Genomic DNA, 18,946 nt, shown 5'->3' with positions numbered 1-18,946 from the left:
TTGGAAACTTTAGGTGACGAGACACCCTCCAGAGCCTCCACTGTGCCCATCACAGCCTTCCGCCCCCCGGGCTGGGCCAGCTGGCTATGTCGGGCCTTTGCTGGCAGGCTGCAGTAGAGCCAAGTTTATCTCATTTTAGGTCAAGAGCTAATGGGCAGTGGTGCCGCCTCTAGTAAGAAATGAGCCCTGCCCTCCGAGTGACTCAGCTGACATGAAGCAGAGCTCATCTGTCCAGCACTCAACAGAGTGTGTGGGCAGCCACCGAGACACGGCACTTACCGGCAAATCCAATTGCCAAAACCCCAGTGCAGTCATCTCTGCACCACACTTGGATGTTAAGGTTGACACCCGACCGCTGCCGCGTCCTCATCCGACACTCTCTCAGTCACTCTCGGGCCCAGAGACCGTGATGGGCCATGTCAGAATGCAAGGACCGTGTTGCCATTGCTGTGCACCTGTGCCACCTCACCTGACTGTTCTGAAACCCTGAAGGTGGGACACTGCTCCTTGCGTTTCTAAAATTCAGAAGCTTGGATGATGCTCATTACAGTTCTCTGACAAATCAGATTACATCCTGTTCCAAAGAATTATGAAGAGCGATTCAAAATCTTACATTGTAGTCGAATTTGTTCATATTTAGTACTGCCTGAAATAAATGGGCAAATGACTAATACTTAAAATCTACAGTTATTTAGGGATTTTTCTTCCCCTTAGCATGAGTTGGGGAAATACAGTTTTACATTCTCCTTAAAACACAGATTTTAGAAATTGTATAGGACCATTCTTTGAATATTTGCCACAGCATCACTAGATTTTGGAGACTTTTTAGTAGTGCAGGTTAACTGGACCATGTTCAGTTAATAAGTCCTATACGCCTGCAAGGATCATTCTATAACAATCTAACAATGTGGCTACTGTGAAGCTTCAAAAAAAATTTTTTTAATAGAGGGCACCTTTTCATCAACACTTCTCTTGTCACTTTAAATTCAGCAGAGACTTTTAATGGTGCTATTTATAGCCTGTCTGTGTATATAAAATTATCTACTTAAAACTGAAAAAGTTTGGTTTTTAGATAAAATGAATCAAAACTGGTGAGATCCTTAGAGTAGCCAGTTCCGATCTCAGCGGACTCCAGTCAGTATGGAATCAATCCACGGCACTGGACGGTCCGAGTGTGGCTTTCTCTACTGTTGATAAGTGAAAAAATCTAATCCACTTCAGGATATCCTTGCTCCACACTGTTTTTCCCCTAAAAAGTAGTTTTCTGGTTTTTATTATGAGTAAAAATTTCACATTTTCTAAGGACTTCATGAACTTCCTCATGAGCCCAAGTATACCACATACCAAGGAAAAGACTGAGGCCTGGGGACACTCAGCAGGCCCTGCCACCCGAGGGACTCTGCAGCACGGCTGCTGCCTTTCTCCCGTCAGATGTCCTCCTGACCCACGGTCTTCAGCCTGACTGATTCATCTTCTGCGGTGGTGGGTTCGAGCTCACAAGTTAAGCTCACAGTGGCGCAGTAAGATGAAGTACGTGACGAGTAGTTGAATGGAGGAAGTTTTCACTCTCTTTCTCCCACCCCACACCCATGACAGGAGTTCAAGGCACAGCTCAAATCTCAACTCTGTGAAGCTTTCCCCAAACTTCCCCAGCCCAAAGAATCCTCTCACTTCCCTGTCTCCCTCGGCTCTCTCTCACCCTCTCTTAAGAAGGTCCCAGCTGTGTTTCTATACAGCCAACCAGTGGAGGATGGGGACCCATCTTTGTATCCCTCATAGCACCCAGGGAGTCAATCTTTGCTTTTTCAATTGACTGCCACTATAAACCAGCCAAGGCAAGCTTTACCAATACAGAGCAGAATTTATGCTAAAGATTATTTTACCAAGAACCATTAGTTTCCTAATAAGCTTGTTAGTTTTCCTCACATATGCTATTATTTGCCTTTGATATAGACTAAGAACATCTCTGCCAAATTGTGTAAAATGATGGTCCATGAAGTTGTCTCATAAATTAATTACTTGCTAAAGTTTGAGTTCCTAAAAGTCACAAAAGGTAATTTATTAATCATTGTATCCCTACCTCTAGCAGTATCTGATGTTAAGTGGGTTTTTTATAAATGTTTGCTGAATTAAAAAGATTGCAGGTCCAAAAACAATGCCACAGGAAAAACCCTGCGGCATTGATTTCTTCGTGTGTTCAGAAAAAGTGAGAGAGATGCTGCCAATACATTGATCAGCTTTACAGCCAATGATCAGAGAAGGACAAAGACGCTTGGCAAAGCCCATCACATTGACTGCAGACCCAAACCAGAAGGTAATGTGGAGAAGATAACAGATAGACGTTTAGTCTAATTAAAAAGTACGTCTCAACTAACCAGATTTTAGGTGAACTTTGAGTGTCAGCATGGCTTGTACTTTGCACTTCTATAGTACAGCAAATAGCCACTCTGTTGCTTTATAGTAGCTTTACTCAGCAGAGCAAGTTGAAGCGTGTCAATCTTCATGTAACGTGGAAACAGATGCAAACAAATCACGTGTCCAGCTCAAGGTCTTGCTGAGAGATGACTGACGTGACCAAGCCTAAGCCCTTATTACGGAAACTTCTGAAATTTTGTCCCCAAAATGCCTTAATACAAATGTACTTTTTTTTTGTGCTCACAGATAATCATGGACATATTGATCCCTCTCTGCGACCCATCTGGGAATTAGCTTTTCTTGGCAGCTCTTACGTGATGTGGGAGAAGACAACGCAGTTTTTACACTACTACATGGCACAGCTCAGCAGTGTGAAGCAGTGGGTAAGAAAAACTGAAAATTAACCTGTGCCCCAAGAGGTGCCACCAATGCAGTGTTCTAAGGCTGAACTAATTTGAATTTCTAATTTCACAGCAAGAGTTTTAATTGCATTTCATTCATTCAATAAATATTTGAATGCCAGCAATGGACCACGTGTTCTTTTAGGGACTGAGGGTACCGCAGGGGACAAAAACACCATGTTGCTGTCCTCGCTGAGTAATGTCTTCCAGGGAGAGAAGAGAAGACAGGGAGCTAGTCAACAAGTCCATATGTACATGCTGTGGAGGATGATGAAGTGCAAGGGATAGAATTACTACTTACGTAGTCTAAAGGAAGGCCCCTCTGATTGGAGCAGAGGTGACCTTGGAGCAGAGGCCCAAGGGAAGTGAGAGTGAACCCCACCTCCCTCAGGGAAGAGAACTTCCTGCAGAGGGAACCGAGGCAGCAATGTGGCTGATGATCAGAGACAGGGCACTGAGGCCAGTGGGCCGGAACAGAGAAAGCAAGGAGAGTGCGCCAGCAGGTGAGACCAAGTGGAGGGCAAATGGAGGGATCAGTTCACATAAGGCCCTAGAGGCCATTAGAAGGACCTCGCCTTTCACTCATTAGAGGGTTTGTAGCGGAGGGGTGACATGATCTGACTTACAATAGGATCATTTTGGCTGCTTTGTTGAGAACAGACTGCAGAGACAAGGGTGGAAGCAGGAAGACCAGTCAAGTATTGCAATAATCTAGGCAAGGCGTGGTGGTAACTGGGACCAGGGTGGCAGCAGTTGAGGCAGTGAGAAGAGTTGGATTCAGGATATATTGTGAAGGTCGACCGATGGTATTTGCTGATAGGTTGGATGTGGATATGAGAATCAGAAAAGTCAAGGATGATTCTTAGGATTTTGGCCTGAGTAACCGGAAAGTTTTCATTTACTGATTGGGGAAGACTACAGGAAAAACAGATTTGGGGGGAAATTAGCTTGATTTGGGGCATACTAAATTCTGTAACCAAGCAAAGAATTTATATAGTCATCTGGACATAAGGGTCTCAAGTGCAGGGGAGAGGTCTGTGCTGGAGTCATCATCATAGAGGTGGTATTTAAAGCCATGAGACTGGATGAGATCACAGAGAATGAGTGTTAGATATAAAAGAAAAGAAGTTATGTAAGGATTGAGTCCTGGAACAATTCCAACCTTAGAGGTTGGAGATATAAGAAAAGAGTGTTTCAAGGATGAGATTGACTGACTGTATCAGATGCTGCTGGAAAGTCAAGATGAGGATTCAGAATTGACCATCTGATTTTGCAGTTGGAAGTCAGTGGAGAGCTTATCAAGCGCTATCTCACTGGCACAGTGAGGGCGAAAGCCTGATTGGAGTAGGTTCAGGAGGGGATGGGAGGAAGGGAGTAGACACACCATCTCTTTCAAGGACTTTAGCCATAAAAGGAGTAAAAGAAAGGGAGGGGCTATAGCTGGAGGATGGGCAAGCACAGGGTTGAAAGAGGGTTTGTTTTCAGTTGTATTTTTAGGTTGGGAGATTTAACAGCATATTTATATGTTGATGAGAAAGAAAAATCCAGCAGAGAAGGGCCGAGTAGGACTTGTAGGGAAGAGAAGGAAGAATTGGAGTTATTATCAGATGGATCCAGGAGATGATCTCAGGAGCATGGAGTGTTCACCTGGAGGGAAGGCAGGGGAGAGTGGCACAGATGCTGGTAGGAGGGTAGATATCATGGCAGTAGCCTGTGGAAGTTTTATTCTAACTGCTTCTGTCTTCTTCGTGAAAAACGAGGCAAAGTCATCAGCTGAGAGTGGATGAGAGGAGGTGTTGGGAGTGTGGGAGGAATGCACGGACTTGAGCATCTCGCAGCACTGCAGGCCCTTGAAGGCCTGTGGTCACGAATGTAGAGGAGGACCAGGCGCTCAGCTGTGTGCATGTGGACACGGAGTAGGCGGAGGGTTGGATTTAGCCAGTTGTAGTTTTTGTCAGGCAAGAGTGATGGAGAGAGGGGGGCATTTCCAGAGTAAACGAGTCAACTACTCTGAGACAGGCAAGCTGAGCCGACCATAAGAACAAACTTCAAAAATTGTTCTCTTCATGGATGGGTGACGCAGTGGATTCACCCATGGATGGATCATCGGTGAATATCTTCTGAGTCCAAGGATTTGCCCAGCATCAGGTCAGCATTATTAATGCCAGTAATAGTTCAGTGTGCCTTCCAAAGGCCACTTGTAAAACAGACAACTAGAAACGTAGTTTTTTTCTTTACTTATCAAAATGAACACATTTCTTTCCCCTCATAGAGTACTTTTTAATAGAAATTACTGTTTAGTTGATTGTTGCTGTCTTACAAGTCAGGACGCAGCACCAGTTCTTTTGCTGGATAAAAGTTTCTCTCTTTCTCATCTACCAAGATGGTCATATCCTCAACAGGGGCTTGTACCTTCCCTGAGAAGTTAGGGGAAGATTTTTTGTTTACAGAGTAGAAAATGGTGTCAAGATAACTTAGAACCAATTGTACTGAATGTGAGAGAACTCAAGGAACAGAGCAATGCAGAGACAACACAGGGAACAAATGAGGGTCTTTTAATGTCAGTGTATTCCTTTCTTTCCTCCCGCAAAGGAGAAAGTCGGGACAAGTGTAATTGTAGCGTCAAGAAAACAAGAATGCAGAGAGAGAATGGCCACTGAGTAGGAGTTTTAGATTTTTTTTTTACCCTGTGGGGTTTGGGTTTTAAATAAATAATAATTGAATATGCAACTGACTTGCTGGGTCACCTAAGGCAAATCACTTCATCTCTTAGGGCCTATTAAACGAAGATTAGCAAATTTATCGAAGCCCTTTAACTCACATAAATCTAAATTGCTGGAGCAATTGGGAAATTTGGTTTCAAGGTTGATATGCATTTCAGCTTAGAACTCTCTTAGAAAAGTATGCACATAGCCACATAGATTTTCAAATCTGCTATTCAGTGGCCACTAAGGATTCCCGAAATCTTTCAGCAAAAGCAGCAACAGTTTTTAAAAAGTCACTCAGGTCAGAAGGTCCAGGTACTGTCCTAGGGGACTAGAAGCAGGATGGTAGGGCTGATGAAGCAGACAGCACAGAAGCAGATGCTCTGTGGCCCAGGGTAACTCAGGAAGGTAAAGGGATTATAGTTTTTCCAAAAGTTTTCTGGGTAGGAATTACTATCTGTACACTCGGGGTTAAACTCACCTTTCAATGCAATTGTGTAAGAAGTGCAGGCTGATAAACCCGCAGCCCCAAATGAGCAAGGCCTGCAAGGGAAGTGGGCTAAGGAAGGAAGGATGGACATACAAATATAAACTAAGACCCATCTCACTGGCACAATTACTGCTTTAGAACTGAAGAAGAGATGTCATTCCCTATACCACGAGGACTATGCCAAGGGCAGATATCTCCTGGCTATAAAAAAAACAGTAAATGGATCAGGACTTTCCCTACACCCTTAGCCTTTAATATGAATTGAGAAAAGTACAAGTGAGCATTGTTCCAACTCTCATCAGTCAGGACCAGAATCCTGTGCTCTCTCCCTGCAGCACAACACTAGTAATCTGCTCACATCCTCACCCGAACTAGAGGCCCCCACTGTGGCCAAGACACTTTATAGAAACCATCTGATCTACTTTATTCATTTGGCTAAGAAATCTACTTTTGATAGTGTATATTAATAACCTAAGCCTACTCGCTCTCTACTAAAACCACACTGGTTCTGCTAGGGATGGTTCTCTTTTGGGGGGGGCAAGGGTGGGGTGGAAGGTGGAGAAAGGGAATGAACACACACTTCCAGCCTGTCTGTAGGAGTCCCGTGCTGAGTTACCAGAAAACACAGCAGTCGATCATCATCGATTTGGACTATAAGGATATGGCATTTGTGATGATTTGAATAGAAGCCAGGGAGATTACTTCTGAATACTATTAAAAATAACACCTGCCTAGGGCCAGCCTGGTGGCGTAGTGGTTAAGTTCTTGTGCTCCACTTTAATGGCCCAGGGTTCACAGGTTCGGATCCTGGGCGCAGACCCATGCACTGCTTATCAAGCCATGCTGTGGTAGGCGTCCCACATGTGAAATAGAGGAAGAGGGCACGGATGTTAGCCCTGGGCCAATCTTCCTCAGCAAAAACAGGAGGATTGGCAACAGATGTTAGCTCAGGGCTAAGCTTCCTCACCAAAAAAAAAATATAATTAACACCTTCCCGGCAAAGCTTGCCTTGGTGCGGCATCCCACCCTGGAACACTGCAGTGTCCCCTCTGCAGTTCTTTTCTAAGCTGTGCTTTCTGGTTTGGTTCAAGGCTGCTTCCTCCTGAGGAGGACGAACCTATAAAAACAGAAATGCAAGGGTCTGTTTTGATAACTTTATTGAGGAAAGTCTTAATTAAGTGGTACAGGGTTTCCAAGCATTATAATGATCCAAATTTTTGTATTAAAAAATGGGTAACACTCTGTATATTTAGCAGAATAGTCTGTCCAGTGGAGTCGGAATCCCATCATTTGTTTCAAGCCCTGAGTCTTTTGCCTAAAATCTGAAGACTGCTATGAATTTCCTTCAGAAATGCTATTTTTAAAAGCAGAATAAGAAAGCATTGTCCTGAAAAAACATTTTAAATTTATAAGTAAAACTAGTTTTTAAATTATGGAAACACATGGTAGACAGGCCTTGAGAAATAGTGCAGGCAGCACAAGTCTGAGACAAAAATCATATGACACAGCAGCCAGCTGGCGTGGAGCGTCTTGGGACAACCATTTCCTTCCGAGGTCAAGAGAGCCACCAAATGAGGCTCAAACTAGGCTAACTACACCCAGAACCAGCGATGCCAGCCTGGTGACTGGGCCTCCAGAAACTGCTCCTTTAGAGAACAGACACTGATTTTTCTCTCATGAATCCTCGGCCTTGGCAGCTTGTGCCTCAGGTACTTGCTTTAAACGTCCATGGAGCACTGCCAGGCGGGGGCGAGGGTGGGGGAAGCTACCCAATGATGCAGAGAAGACACTACAGACAAGCAGACGACGTCTGAATGACCCAGGCCCTCTCTCTTCACCAGCAACCTCCCTCCCCACTGGAAATGCCAGGGCCTGTAAAAATCTCCATCAGTGTAAGCAAAAGGGAGATAAAACTTAATATCAAGTCCTTTTTGTTTTTGCTTTTTCATATGCTTTAATAGTCTCAATATAAACCTACTGTATTAAGATTATAATACAAATTGAGGGTTTTTTTAATGTCTTCTCTTCCATTTTTACTAGTAAAGGGATAAGCACTCTTGCCCGCCCCACCATCAAAAAACAAACAAACCAGGAAGTGTTGAAAAGAAAATAGGAAATTGGTTTAGTCACTAGTAAAATGTAGGGAAATCAAGTGAGTAAAGGGGACGAGGACTGCCTGCCTGTCAGTACCCAGGGCACTGGGTTAGAGCAGTGTGGCAGAGCATGAAGAACATGCGTGGTGGGGTCAGCTGATCTGAGTCTGAATCCCCATTTGTCGCTGGTCTCTTACCAGCTGTAACCCCAAGTTACTTCCCCTGTAAAACCAGGCTCCAGAACACACTCTTGTAAGACAGGCAGAAGAATTAATTATGTGAGAACACGTGTGAAGCCTAGCACAGAACCTGGCCCACGGTAGGCATTCCAGAAGTACTGGTTGCCCTGCCCCTTACCTAAGGGCTGATGTATCACAGCTAACAGATCAGCTTGAGAGGCATATAAGCATCTAGACTCCTAAGCCTGTCAAAAGATTCTCCCTGGGGCTAGCCCCATGGGCTAGTGGTTAAGTTCAGTGCGCTCCACTTTGGCAACCCAGGTTGGGTTCTCGAGTTCGGATCCCAGGTGTGGACCTACACCACTTATCAGCCATGCTATGGTGGCGACCCACATATAAAGTAGAGGAAGGTTGGCACAGATGTTAGCTCAGGGTGAATCCTCCTCAGCCAAAAAAAAAGCTTCTCCTTATCCCCACAGACATTAGCATCCATCAAAAACCATAAATATGGGGCCAGCCCCATGGCGAAGTGGTTAAGTTCATGCGCTCCACTTTGGCAGCCCGGGGTTCGCAGGTTCGGATCCCAGGCGCGGGCCTGTGCACCACTTATCAAGCCATGCTGTGGCAGCGTCCCATACACAGTAGAGGAAGATGGGCACAGATGTTAGCTCACGGCTGTTCTTCCTTAGCAAAAAGAGGAGGATTGGCAACAGATCTTAGCTCAGGGCTAATCTTCCTCAAAAAGAAAAAAAAAAACACCACGTAAATACTAAAGAGAAAAAGTGAGAGAAAGACATTAAACTACATTTTCATAGAATTCGGTGACAAAACAACACTAAGAATCCATGACTTCCGTATCTTGAAGCAGGACACTACCAAAGGAAATGAGAACAGTAGCCAAGGGGCAGCAGGAGATTCAAGGCACCCATCCAAAATAAGAATTTAAATGAGATAAGCCTTCCAAATTCTGAGCTAATGTAAACCTACCCTACTTATTACACTAACTCTTTTTTATTTCCTCTAGAAAACAAATGATGGTGCAATTGATTTTGATTATACTGTTCTACTCCATGAATTCTCAACACAGGTAAAACACAAAATTGTACACAGAATTGTTTTTACCAGAAGCTTTTGCAGATTATAATATTTTTGAACTCCTATTTTCTAGGAAATCATCCCCTGTCGTATTCACTTGGTCTGGTCCCCTGGCAAACCACTTAAAGTGAAGTATCACTGTCAAGAGCTGCAGGCACCAGAGGAAGCCTCTGGAACTGAAGGAGGATCAGCTGTGGCACCAACAGAGCTTAGTAATTTCTGAAAAGAAAAAAGATCTGTTTATCCAAAGTCTAAACAAAATGACTGTACTAAATAGCCTAAATTATTATTCTAGTAAAATAGCTAAGGTATAAGGCATTCTAATAATTTGGGAAACACTGTGATTACAAGTAGATATTCAAAAATTAAAAAATGTTGGAATTTTTCTTTTTCCATTGGTTTGGTTTTGTTTTTAGCTCTGGGAGCACATGCACACTGAATTCTGTTCGGTGTTAAACAGTAACCCCCGCGTTCCTCAGAGTTTCAGTCCTAAAATGTAAAACCCAGTCAAGTTAGTATAGGATGCAACTGGATCAGGAAGGATTTAACAAAAGTTGATGGTCTTACCTCTAAATCTGCATTTCTTATTATTTTGAACATATTGTAGCCAACTATTTTATGTTGCTAAATTGCTTCTACCTAGTATGTAAAAAAGATGATATATTTCAAAGAAAGCAAATTGTAGGGGAAATATTACCTGTTTAAAAAGAACTGTACTATTTTTTATGATTTCAAGCAAGTGTTTCTTTTCAACTTGATATTTACTTTTAAATAAATGTTTACGTTTCTAAATAAAATATTTTAAATGTGTTTGTAGATTTGTATACATAGGCAAAATCTGTGCTAAGCTGGAATTAAATGAACTCTTAATATTGCTTAATTCAAATTTTAAAAATAAAACTCTGGTGTCTCCCAGATAAAGCCAAGTGTCTGCAAACACGTATTAAATGCAACAGTGATGTAACTGAAAGCATATCAAATATTTACAATTTTCACTTATAAGGAAAACTTGGCCTAAGTAATTGCTGCCAAGTTAGTTAGTAAACTAGTGTTGGCCTAAGTAATCCATAAAACACAAAACACAGTATGTAGCATAATAAAATTCGGTGGAGTACCCCCAAGGCAGAAAGAACTGATCCAGGAAACACGGCCATCATTGGCCTCTCAAATTCCTATCATTTAATGGAATGGTTGTATCAGTGTCTAAAAACCTTTAGCCAGATTCCTTGGCCAGTAATTGGTTAGGAAGCATCAGCCTTAAAATATACCAAAATATTACTTTTATGTCTACACTACTTGAGAAAAATTTGAAAGACACAGACTCTTACAAAATAAAAATAACATGGAGTAACATGGATGATAGTTACTTTTTAGCGTATCTAGTTTACGTATTTTTCTATTTAAAACCCCAACCTTTTGCAATCATCTTCCCAACATCCACTTGATTTAAAGAGCTGTAAGTATTCTGAAGCACTGGAAACTATCATTTAAAGGAAACATCAGGGGCCAGCCCCATGGTGTAGTGGTTAAGTTCGGCGTGCTCTGCTTCAGCGGCCCAGGTTCGCAGGTTCGGATCCCCAGCGTGGACCTACACCACTTATCAGCCATGCTGTGGCGGTGACCCACATATAAAGTAGAGGAAGACTGGCACAGATGTTAGCTCAGGGCGAATCTTCCTCAGCAAAAAATAAAAGTTAAAAAAAAATAAAGGCAGCATCGGCTCTCCCACCTATGTGGTAATGCAGAGAAAATGCTTTTTCTAAAATATCGAACAATCTACGACGATTAAATCATGCCAAAAACCAAGTGATAAACTCCTCTAACCGAAGTTCCCTACATAATCTTCAAAAAAACTGCCAAGAAAGTGACATCAGCGTCATGGCAGAGTGAGCTCTCCCGTAAACTCTTCCCCCTGATAAGCTACAACAAAAGGAACAGTCACAGACTAACAATGGAATCCTAGACAGTGAAAAGCAAGATCGGAAAGACTCACACTGCCGCACATCTGAGAGTGGAACGCGCTGGGCCCCCGGAGGAAGTGGGGAGAGGTAAGGAGAACTCCTCTCCCTCCCCATCAGATCAGTGATCCTCGTCCGCCAGGCTCCCAGAGAGAGGGGAGAGGCGGCCCTCTGCCAGGAAACCATAGCACTTCGGGCTCTCTAAGCCAGTGGGAAACTCCCGCACAGAACTGCTATGGGGTACCCATCAACATCTGAGCACCCCAGAGAGCAGATAATGAGGGGCAAATAAGAAGCCCCCCATGCCAGGGACACTGCGGGCGAAAGACAGAGCCCTCCTCCACCCCCCCCCGCAAACCAGACCCTGCAACTCAGCCAACCAGACCAGATCAAGCGACCAGTGGATGGCAGCGAACAGCCATGGCAGAGTGCGGGGGCTCAGATTACACAGCCCTTTACCCCGACACGGTGGCGGTGGGTGGAAATTGCAACCAGAGAATTCCAGGATGAGGAAAAACAAAGCCAATACAGGAATCACAATGCAAAGGTACATGAAATCACCAGACCAGAAGAAAAATGACACCCAGAAACCAACCCTGAAGACACAGAAATCCATAATCTAAACGACAAAGATTTCAAAATAGCTATCATAAAAACACTCAACGAAATACAAGACAACACAAACAATTCAATGAGATTAGGAGTTTCTTCACAAAAGAGATTGAAATCGTAAAGAAAAACCAATCAGTGCTGATGGAGATGAAGAACACAATGGAGGAGATAAAGGAGAATCTGGAATCTTTAAAGAACAGAGCTGACAATACGGAGGAAAGAAATAGCATTATAGAGGATGGGAATACAGATATGCTCAGGATGGAAGAGGAGAGAGAACTAAGACTAAAAAGAAATGAAGAAAGTCTCTGAGAAATATCTGACTCTATTAGGAAATGTAACATAAGAATTATAGGTATTCCTGAGGGAGAAGAGAGGGAAAGAGGAACAGAGAGCCTATGCAAGGAAATAATAGCTGAGAATTGCCCAAATCTGGGGAAGGAGCAGGAAATACCAGTAAGCAAAGCCAACAGATCACCTAAATACGTCAACAGGCAAAGGCCCACTCCATGACATCTAGTGGTAAGGCTGGCCAAAGTCAATGACAAAGAAACAATATTAAGGGCAACTAGACAAAAACAAAAAATAATATACAAAGGAACTCCCATCAGGCTCTCAGCGGATTTCTCAACAGAAACTTTACAGGCTAGGAGAGACTGGAATGATATATTCAAAATACTGAAAGACAAAAACTTTCAGCCAAGAATACTCTATCCAGCAAAAATATCCTTCAAATATGATGGAGAAATAGTAACTTTCCCAGATAAACAAAAGCTAAGGGAGTTCATGGCCAAGAGACCCCACTACAAGAAATACTCAAGAAGGCCCTCAGGCCTGAAAAAAAGAAAAGAAAGGAAATACAAAGCTTGGAGCAAGGAGAAAAATAAGTGGACAAAATCAGAAAAATAGTAGATCTTTACCGGAATAGGTTAGCAACCACTAAAATATCAAAATCAAAGATCAAAGGAAGGAACTCACCAAAAATAAATTTAATCTCATCACTGTAAACACACAGCCACAACACAAGATAGAATAAGGCATAACAAGAATGACTTAGAAGGGGAAGAGGGAAGTGATTGAATTGACTTAGTATAAGGAAATAAGAGGCCATCAGATAATGGACTATCTCATACACAAGATTTTTTACACAAACCTCAAGGTAACCACTAAACAAATAATCAAAACAAAATCACATATGATAAACAAAGAGAAAACTACAAGAGTCATAAGACAGAACAACCGAATTGAATTGGTAGTCGGAAAGAAATGGGACAAGAAACAAAGGAAATGCAAAAGAACCAGAAAATAAGTGACAAAACAGCAACATTAAGCCCTCATATATCAATAATTACCCTAAATGTAAATGGACTGAACTCTCCAATCAAAAGATACAGAGTGCCAGGATGGATTAAAAAGCAAGACCCAACAATATGCTGCCTCCAGGAAACACATCTCAGCTCTAAAGACAAGCACAGGCTCAGAGTGAAAGGATGGAAGACAATACTCCAAGCTAATGGCAAACAAAAGAAAGCAGGTGTTGCCATACTCATATCAGACAAAGTAGACTTCAAGATAAAACAGGTTAAGAAAGACAAAGAAGGGAAATATATAATGATAAAAGGGACACTCCACCAAGAAGACATATCACTTATAAATATATATGCACCCAACATAGGAGCACCAAAGTAGTTAAAGCAACTATTAACAAACCTAAAAGGAGACATTAACAACAACACAATAATAGTAGACTTAAATGAAAAACTGGACGAGATGGACCTAGTAGACATATACAGAGCACTCCATCCAAAAACAGCTGACTACACATTCTTCTCAAGCGTGCATGGAACATTCTCAAGGATAGACCATATGTTGGGAAACAAGACAAGCCTCTATAAATTTAGGAAGATTGAAATCATAACAAGCATCTTTTCAGACCATAATGCTATGAAACTGGAAATGAACCATGAAAAAAAAAACTGGGAAAGTGACAAAAATGTGGAGATTAAACAACATGCTACTGAACAACCAATGGATCATTGATGAAATTAAAGGAGAAATCAAAAACTATCTGGAAACAAACGAAAATGAAAATATGCCATATCAAACCATACGGGATGCAGCAAAAGCGGTCCTGAGAGGGAAACTCAAAGCAATACAAGCCCACCTTAACAAACAAGAAAAAGCCCAAATAAGCACTCTTAAATTACACCTAACAGAACTAGAAAAAGAAGAACAAACAAAGCCCAAAGTCAGCAGGAGAGAAATAATAAAAATCAAAGCAGAAATAAATGAAATTGAGACCAGAAAAAGAACAGTAGAAAGGATTAATGAAACAAAGAGTTGGTTCTTTGAGAAGATAAACAAAATCGACAAACCCTTAGCCAGGCTTACTAAGAAAAAAAGAGAAAAGGCTCAAGTAAATAAAATTAGAAATGAAAGAGGAGAAATTACAACAGATACCACGGAAATACAGAGGATTATAAGAGAATACTATGAGAAATTATATGCCAACAAATTGGACAATCTAGAAGAAATGGATAAATTCTTAGACTCATACAACCTCCCAAAACTGAACCAAGAAGAAATGGAGAATCTGAATAGACCAATCACAAGTAAAGAGATTGAAATAGTAATAAAAACCTCCCAAAAAATAAAAGTCCAGGACGAGATGGCTTCTCTGGTGAATTTTACCAAACATTCAAAGAAGATTTAATACCCATCCTTCTCAAACTATTCCAAAAAATAGAGGAAGATGGAACACTTGCTAAATCATTCTACGAGGCAAACATCACCCTGATACCAAAGCCAGACAAAGACAATACAATGAAAGAAAATTACAGGCCAATATCACTAATGAACATAGATGCAAAAATCCTCAACAAAATATTGGCAAACCGAATACAGCAATACATTAAAAAGATCATACACCATGATCAAGTGGGATTTATACCAGGGACGCAGGGATGGTTCAACATCCACAAATCAATCAACGTGATACGTCACACATCAACAAAACAAAGAATAAAAACCACATGGTCATCTCAATAGACGCAGAGAAGGCATCTGACAAGATACAACATCCATTTATGATAAAAACTCTCAACAAAATGGGAATAGAAGGAAAGTACCTCAACATAATAAAGGCTATTTATGACAAACCCACAGCCAACATCATACTCAACGGGGAAAGACTGAAAGCCATTCCTCTGAAAACAGGAACGAGGCAGGGCTGCCCACTCTCACCACTCCTGTTCAACATAGTACTGGAGGTTTTGGCCAGAGCAATTAGGCAAGAAAAACAAATAAAAGGAATCCAAATAGGTAACGAAGAAGTGAAACTCTCACTATTTGCAGATAACATGATTTTATATATAGAAAACCCTAAAGAATCCGTTGGAAAACTATTAGAAATAATCAACAACTACAGCAAAGTTGCAGGGTACAAAATCAATCTACAAAAATCAGTTGCATTTCTGTATGCTAATAACGAACTAACAGAAGGAGAGTTCAAAAAGATAATACCATTTACAATTGCATCAAAAAGAATAAAACACCTAGGAATAAATCTTACCAAGGAGGTGAAAGACCTATACAATGAGAACTACAAGACATTATTGACAGAAATCGATGATGATATAAAGAAACGGAAAGATATCCCATGCACGTGGATTGGAAGAATAAACATAGTTAAAATGTCTATACTACCTAAAGCAATCTACAGATTCAACGCAATCCCAATCAGAATCCCAACGACATTCTTCACAGAAATAGAAAAAAGAATACTAAAATTCATATGGGGCAACAAAAGACCCCAAATAGCTAAAGAAATCCTAAGAAAAAAGAAACAAAGCAGGAGGCATCACAATCCCTGACTTCAAAACATACTACAAAGCAATAGTACTCAAAACAGCATGGTACTGGTACAAAAACAGACACACAGATCCATGGAACAGAATTGAAAGCCCAGAAATAAAACCACACATATACGGACAGCTAATTTTCGACAAAGGAGCTAAGAACATACAACGGAGAAAGGAAAGTCTCTTCAATAAATGGTGTTGGGAAAACTGGACAGCCACATGCGAAAGAATGAAAGTGGACCATCTGCTGTCGCCATTCACAAAAATTAACCCAAAATGGATCAAAGACCTGAAGGTGAGACCTGAAACTATAAAACTCATAGAAGAAAATATAGGCAACACACTATTTGACACTGGTCATAAAGGAATCTTTTCGGATGACATGCCTACCCAGACTAGTGAAACTAAAGAAAAAATAAACAAGTGGGACTTTATCAGATTAAAGAGCTTCTACAAGACAAACGAAACCAGAATCAAGATGAACAGACAACCCACCAGCTGGGAGAGAATATTTGCAAAACATACATCTGACAAGTGGTTGATCTCCCTAATAGATAAAGAACTCACACAACTGAACAACAAAAAAACAACCCGATCAAAAAATGCACACAGGAAATGGACACTTCTCCAAAGAAGATATACAGATGGCCAATAGGTACATGAAAAGATGTTCAACATCACTAATCATCAGGGAAATGCAAATCAAAACAACACTGAGATATCACCTCACGCCTGATACAATGGCTATAATCACCAAGACAAAAAACAACAAATGCTGGAGAGGATGTGGAGAAACAGGAACCCTCATACACAGCTGGTGGGAATGCAAACTGGTGCAGCCTCTATGGAAAATGGTATGGAGATTCCTCAAAGAATTAAAAATAGAGATGCCCTATGATCCAGCTATCCCACTACTGGGAATCTATCCAACGAACCTGAAATCAACAATCCAAAGAGGCTTATGCACCCCTATGTTCATCGCAGCATTATTCACCATAGCCAAGAAGTGGAAGCAACCTAAGTGTCCCTCGACTGACGACTGGATCAAGAAAATGTGGTGTATATATACAATGGAATATTACTCAGCCACAAAATCGTCTCATTTGCCTGGAGGGTATTATGTTAAGTGAAGTAGGCCAGAAAGAGAAAGACACACACCGTATGATCTCACCCATATGTGGAATATAAACCAACACATGGACAGAGAAAACTGTATTGTGGTTACCAGGGGCAATGGGGGTGGGGGGTGGGCACAAGGGGTGAAGGGAGACATATATATGGTGATGGACAAACAGAAACGTACAACCCAAAATTTCACAATGTTAAAAACTATTAAAACATAGAAAAAAACTGCCAAGAGCCTTATAATAGCGTATTCAATGTCCTGTGACTGTTAGTTTCTTAGTGTCACATTAAGGGTCAGAAAGAGGTTTCAGCTTTCTGGAGTCTCACTTTCCTAAGTCCTCATCCTCAGAAAGGTGGGCTTCATTAGTGAGACGAGGCTCGCAAAGGGGACCACCGTTCAGTCAGGTGAGGCCTCTAAGGTAATCCTTTGACAGATTTATTTCAGAATAATAGATTTATTAAGGGGAATTCTACACATACAGACAACATACAATTACCTAATTGATATTTACAAAACCCACAAAACTTAAACCAATTAAAAATTTCTTGGGGCCGGCCTGATGGCCTAATGGTTAAGTGCATGCACTGTGCTGTGGCAGCCCAGGGTTCACAGGTTCGGATCCAGGGCGCACACCGACGCACCGCTTGTCAAGCCATGCTGCAGCATCGTTCCACCTAAAGTAGAGGAAGATGGGCACAGTTGTTAGCCCAGGGCCAATCTTCCTCAGCAAAAAAGAGGAGGATTGGCAACAGATGTTAGCTCAGGGCTAATCTTCTTCATAAAAAAATTAAAAAATAGAAAAAATTTCTCAACAATAACACCATTAGAACATCTTTTCTAGCACAAACTCTAAAATTGCTGACTTGATTTTACTGATTTTGCTAGGTAATAGCAAAGAAAAATTACGTCATCTGCCTTGACATAAAATGAACAACTCTCAATTCCCTAAGCCCTCTTTTCATTGAGTTTAAATTCTTCTGAATTACTCTAAGCCAATGACAGTTATATACACCATCACATTCATTTTCCTAATCTCTTTAGAACTTCTGTAATTTTAAGAACATACAAAATAATACCCGGATTTTGTCTACATTCCATTTGATTCTACTCATAGTTTCATTTTTCCTGCCTGAATTATGAGTTGTTAGAAGTTAAACAAGTTCTTTTGAAAGTCAGTTGGAAGTTTCTGTATTTGCCCTTCAATGACAGTCCTTCACGACACCCGAGTTTATTATACCAATTTCTCTCAGCTTAGAACTTCTGTGACCTGTTCTATGACCCTTCCTAGCTTTCACAGTGCTACAATCACCTAACACGCTGCCTAGCACTTATTTGAATGGATAAATGAATGAATGCTCACAATAAATTGTCTGTGAAACACGAAACTATTCCAATGCCGCGTTCCAGTGTTGTCTGAAGACCTGCAGCAGCAATGAAGGCTCTAATTCAACCGTTCATAGTTTTAGTAATGCAAACAGCGGCCTTCTACAAGAGGATCCATTCTTACATGTCACAATTTACTCCTACCTGGTGGCTGCCTAGATTCCTTGGCATCAATTTTAAGACTAACGCAGATTTCAAAAACATTAAAATATGAAAAATCCTAAAACTTTACAATTAAATTTTAGTGATTTTACGACTAAGCAATTAAGAGTGAGCAAGGAGGAAAGGAATAACAGAAAATTGATTGTATTTCTGTAAAGGTAAATCTGTCAAACTAAGAACAGCCCAAACTCTAACATCACACAAAAGAATAAAAAATGAATAATAATTTATAATTATTAATATAATTAATAAGTAATAATTAAAATTAATAAGAATAATAATTTATTTCAATAATGTAAATCTTCCATTTCCTGTCTTGGAGGTGCAGGCAATGCTGCAGTGGTCTTTACCCACACCTGTATAGTAGAATCACATGGACGACTTTTGATCTCCATCTAAAAAATCAGAGTATCTAGGGGCTGGCCTGGGTGTTTCTTTTTAGAAAGTGCCCTAGCTGATTTTTAACA

General features: G+C 41.1%; 1 protein-coding gene across 1 annotated transcript in view; it reads left to right on the top strand.

Moving 5' to 3' along the window:
• Positions 1-10,194, top strand: part of RARRES1 (retinoic acid receptor responder 1) — a 29,382-nt gene extending 19,188 nt beyond the window's left edge. Inside the window, exons 4-6 of the mRNA XM_058555623.1 lie at positions 2,662-2,798; positions 9,308-9,370; positions 9,452-10,194. Coding sequence (XP_058411606.1) covers positions 2,662-2,798; positions 9,308-9,370; positions 9,452-9,601 — 350 coding nt within the window. The 3' untranslated portion in view covers positions 9,602-10,194. The remainder of the gene's footprint in view (positions 1-2,661; positions 2,799-9,307; positions 9,371-9,451) is intronic.
• Positions 10,195-18,946: the final 8,752 nt, after the last annotated feature.

Source organism: Diceros bicornis, chromosome 15, assembly GCF_020826845.1.
Source record: "Diceros bicornis minor isolate mBicDic1 chromosome 15, mDicBic1.mat.cur, whole genome shotgun sequence".
Lineage (NCBI taxonomy): Eukaryota > Metazoa > Chordata > Mammalia > Perissodactyla > Rhinocerotidae > Diceros > Diceros bicornis.
Note: the sequence above shows the minus strand (reverse complement) of the source record. Positions and strands in the feature narration are given on the sequence as shown.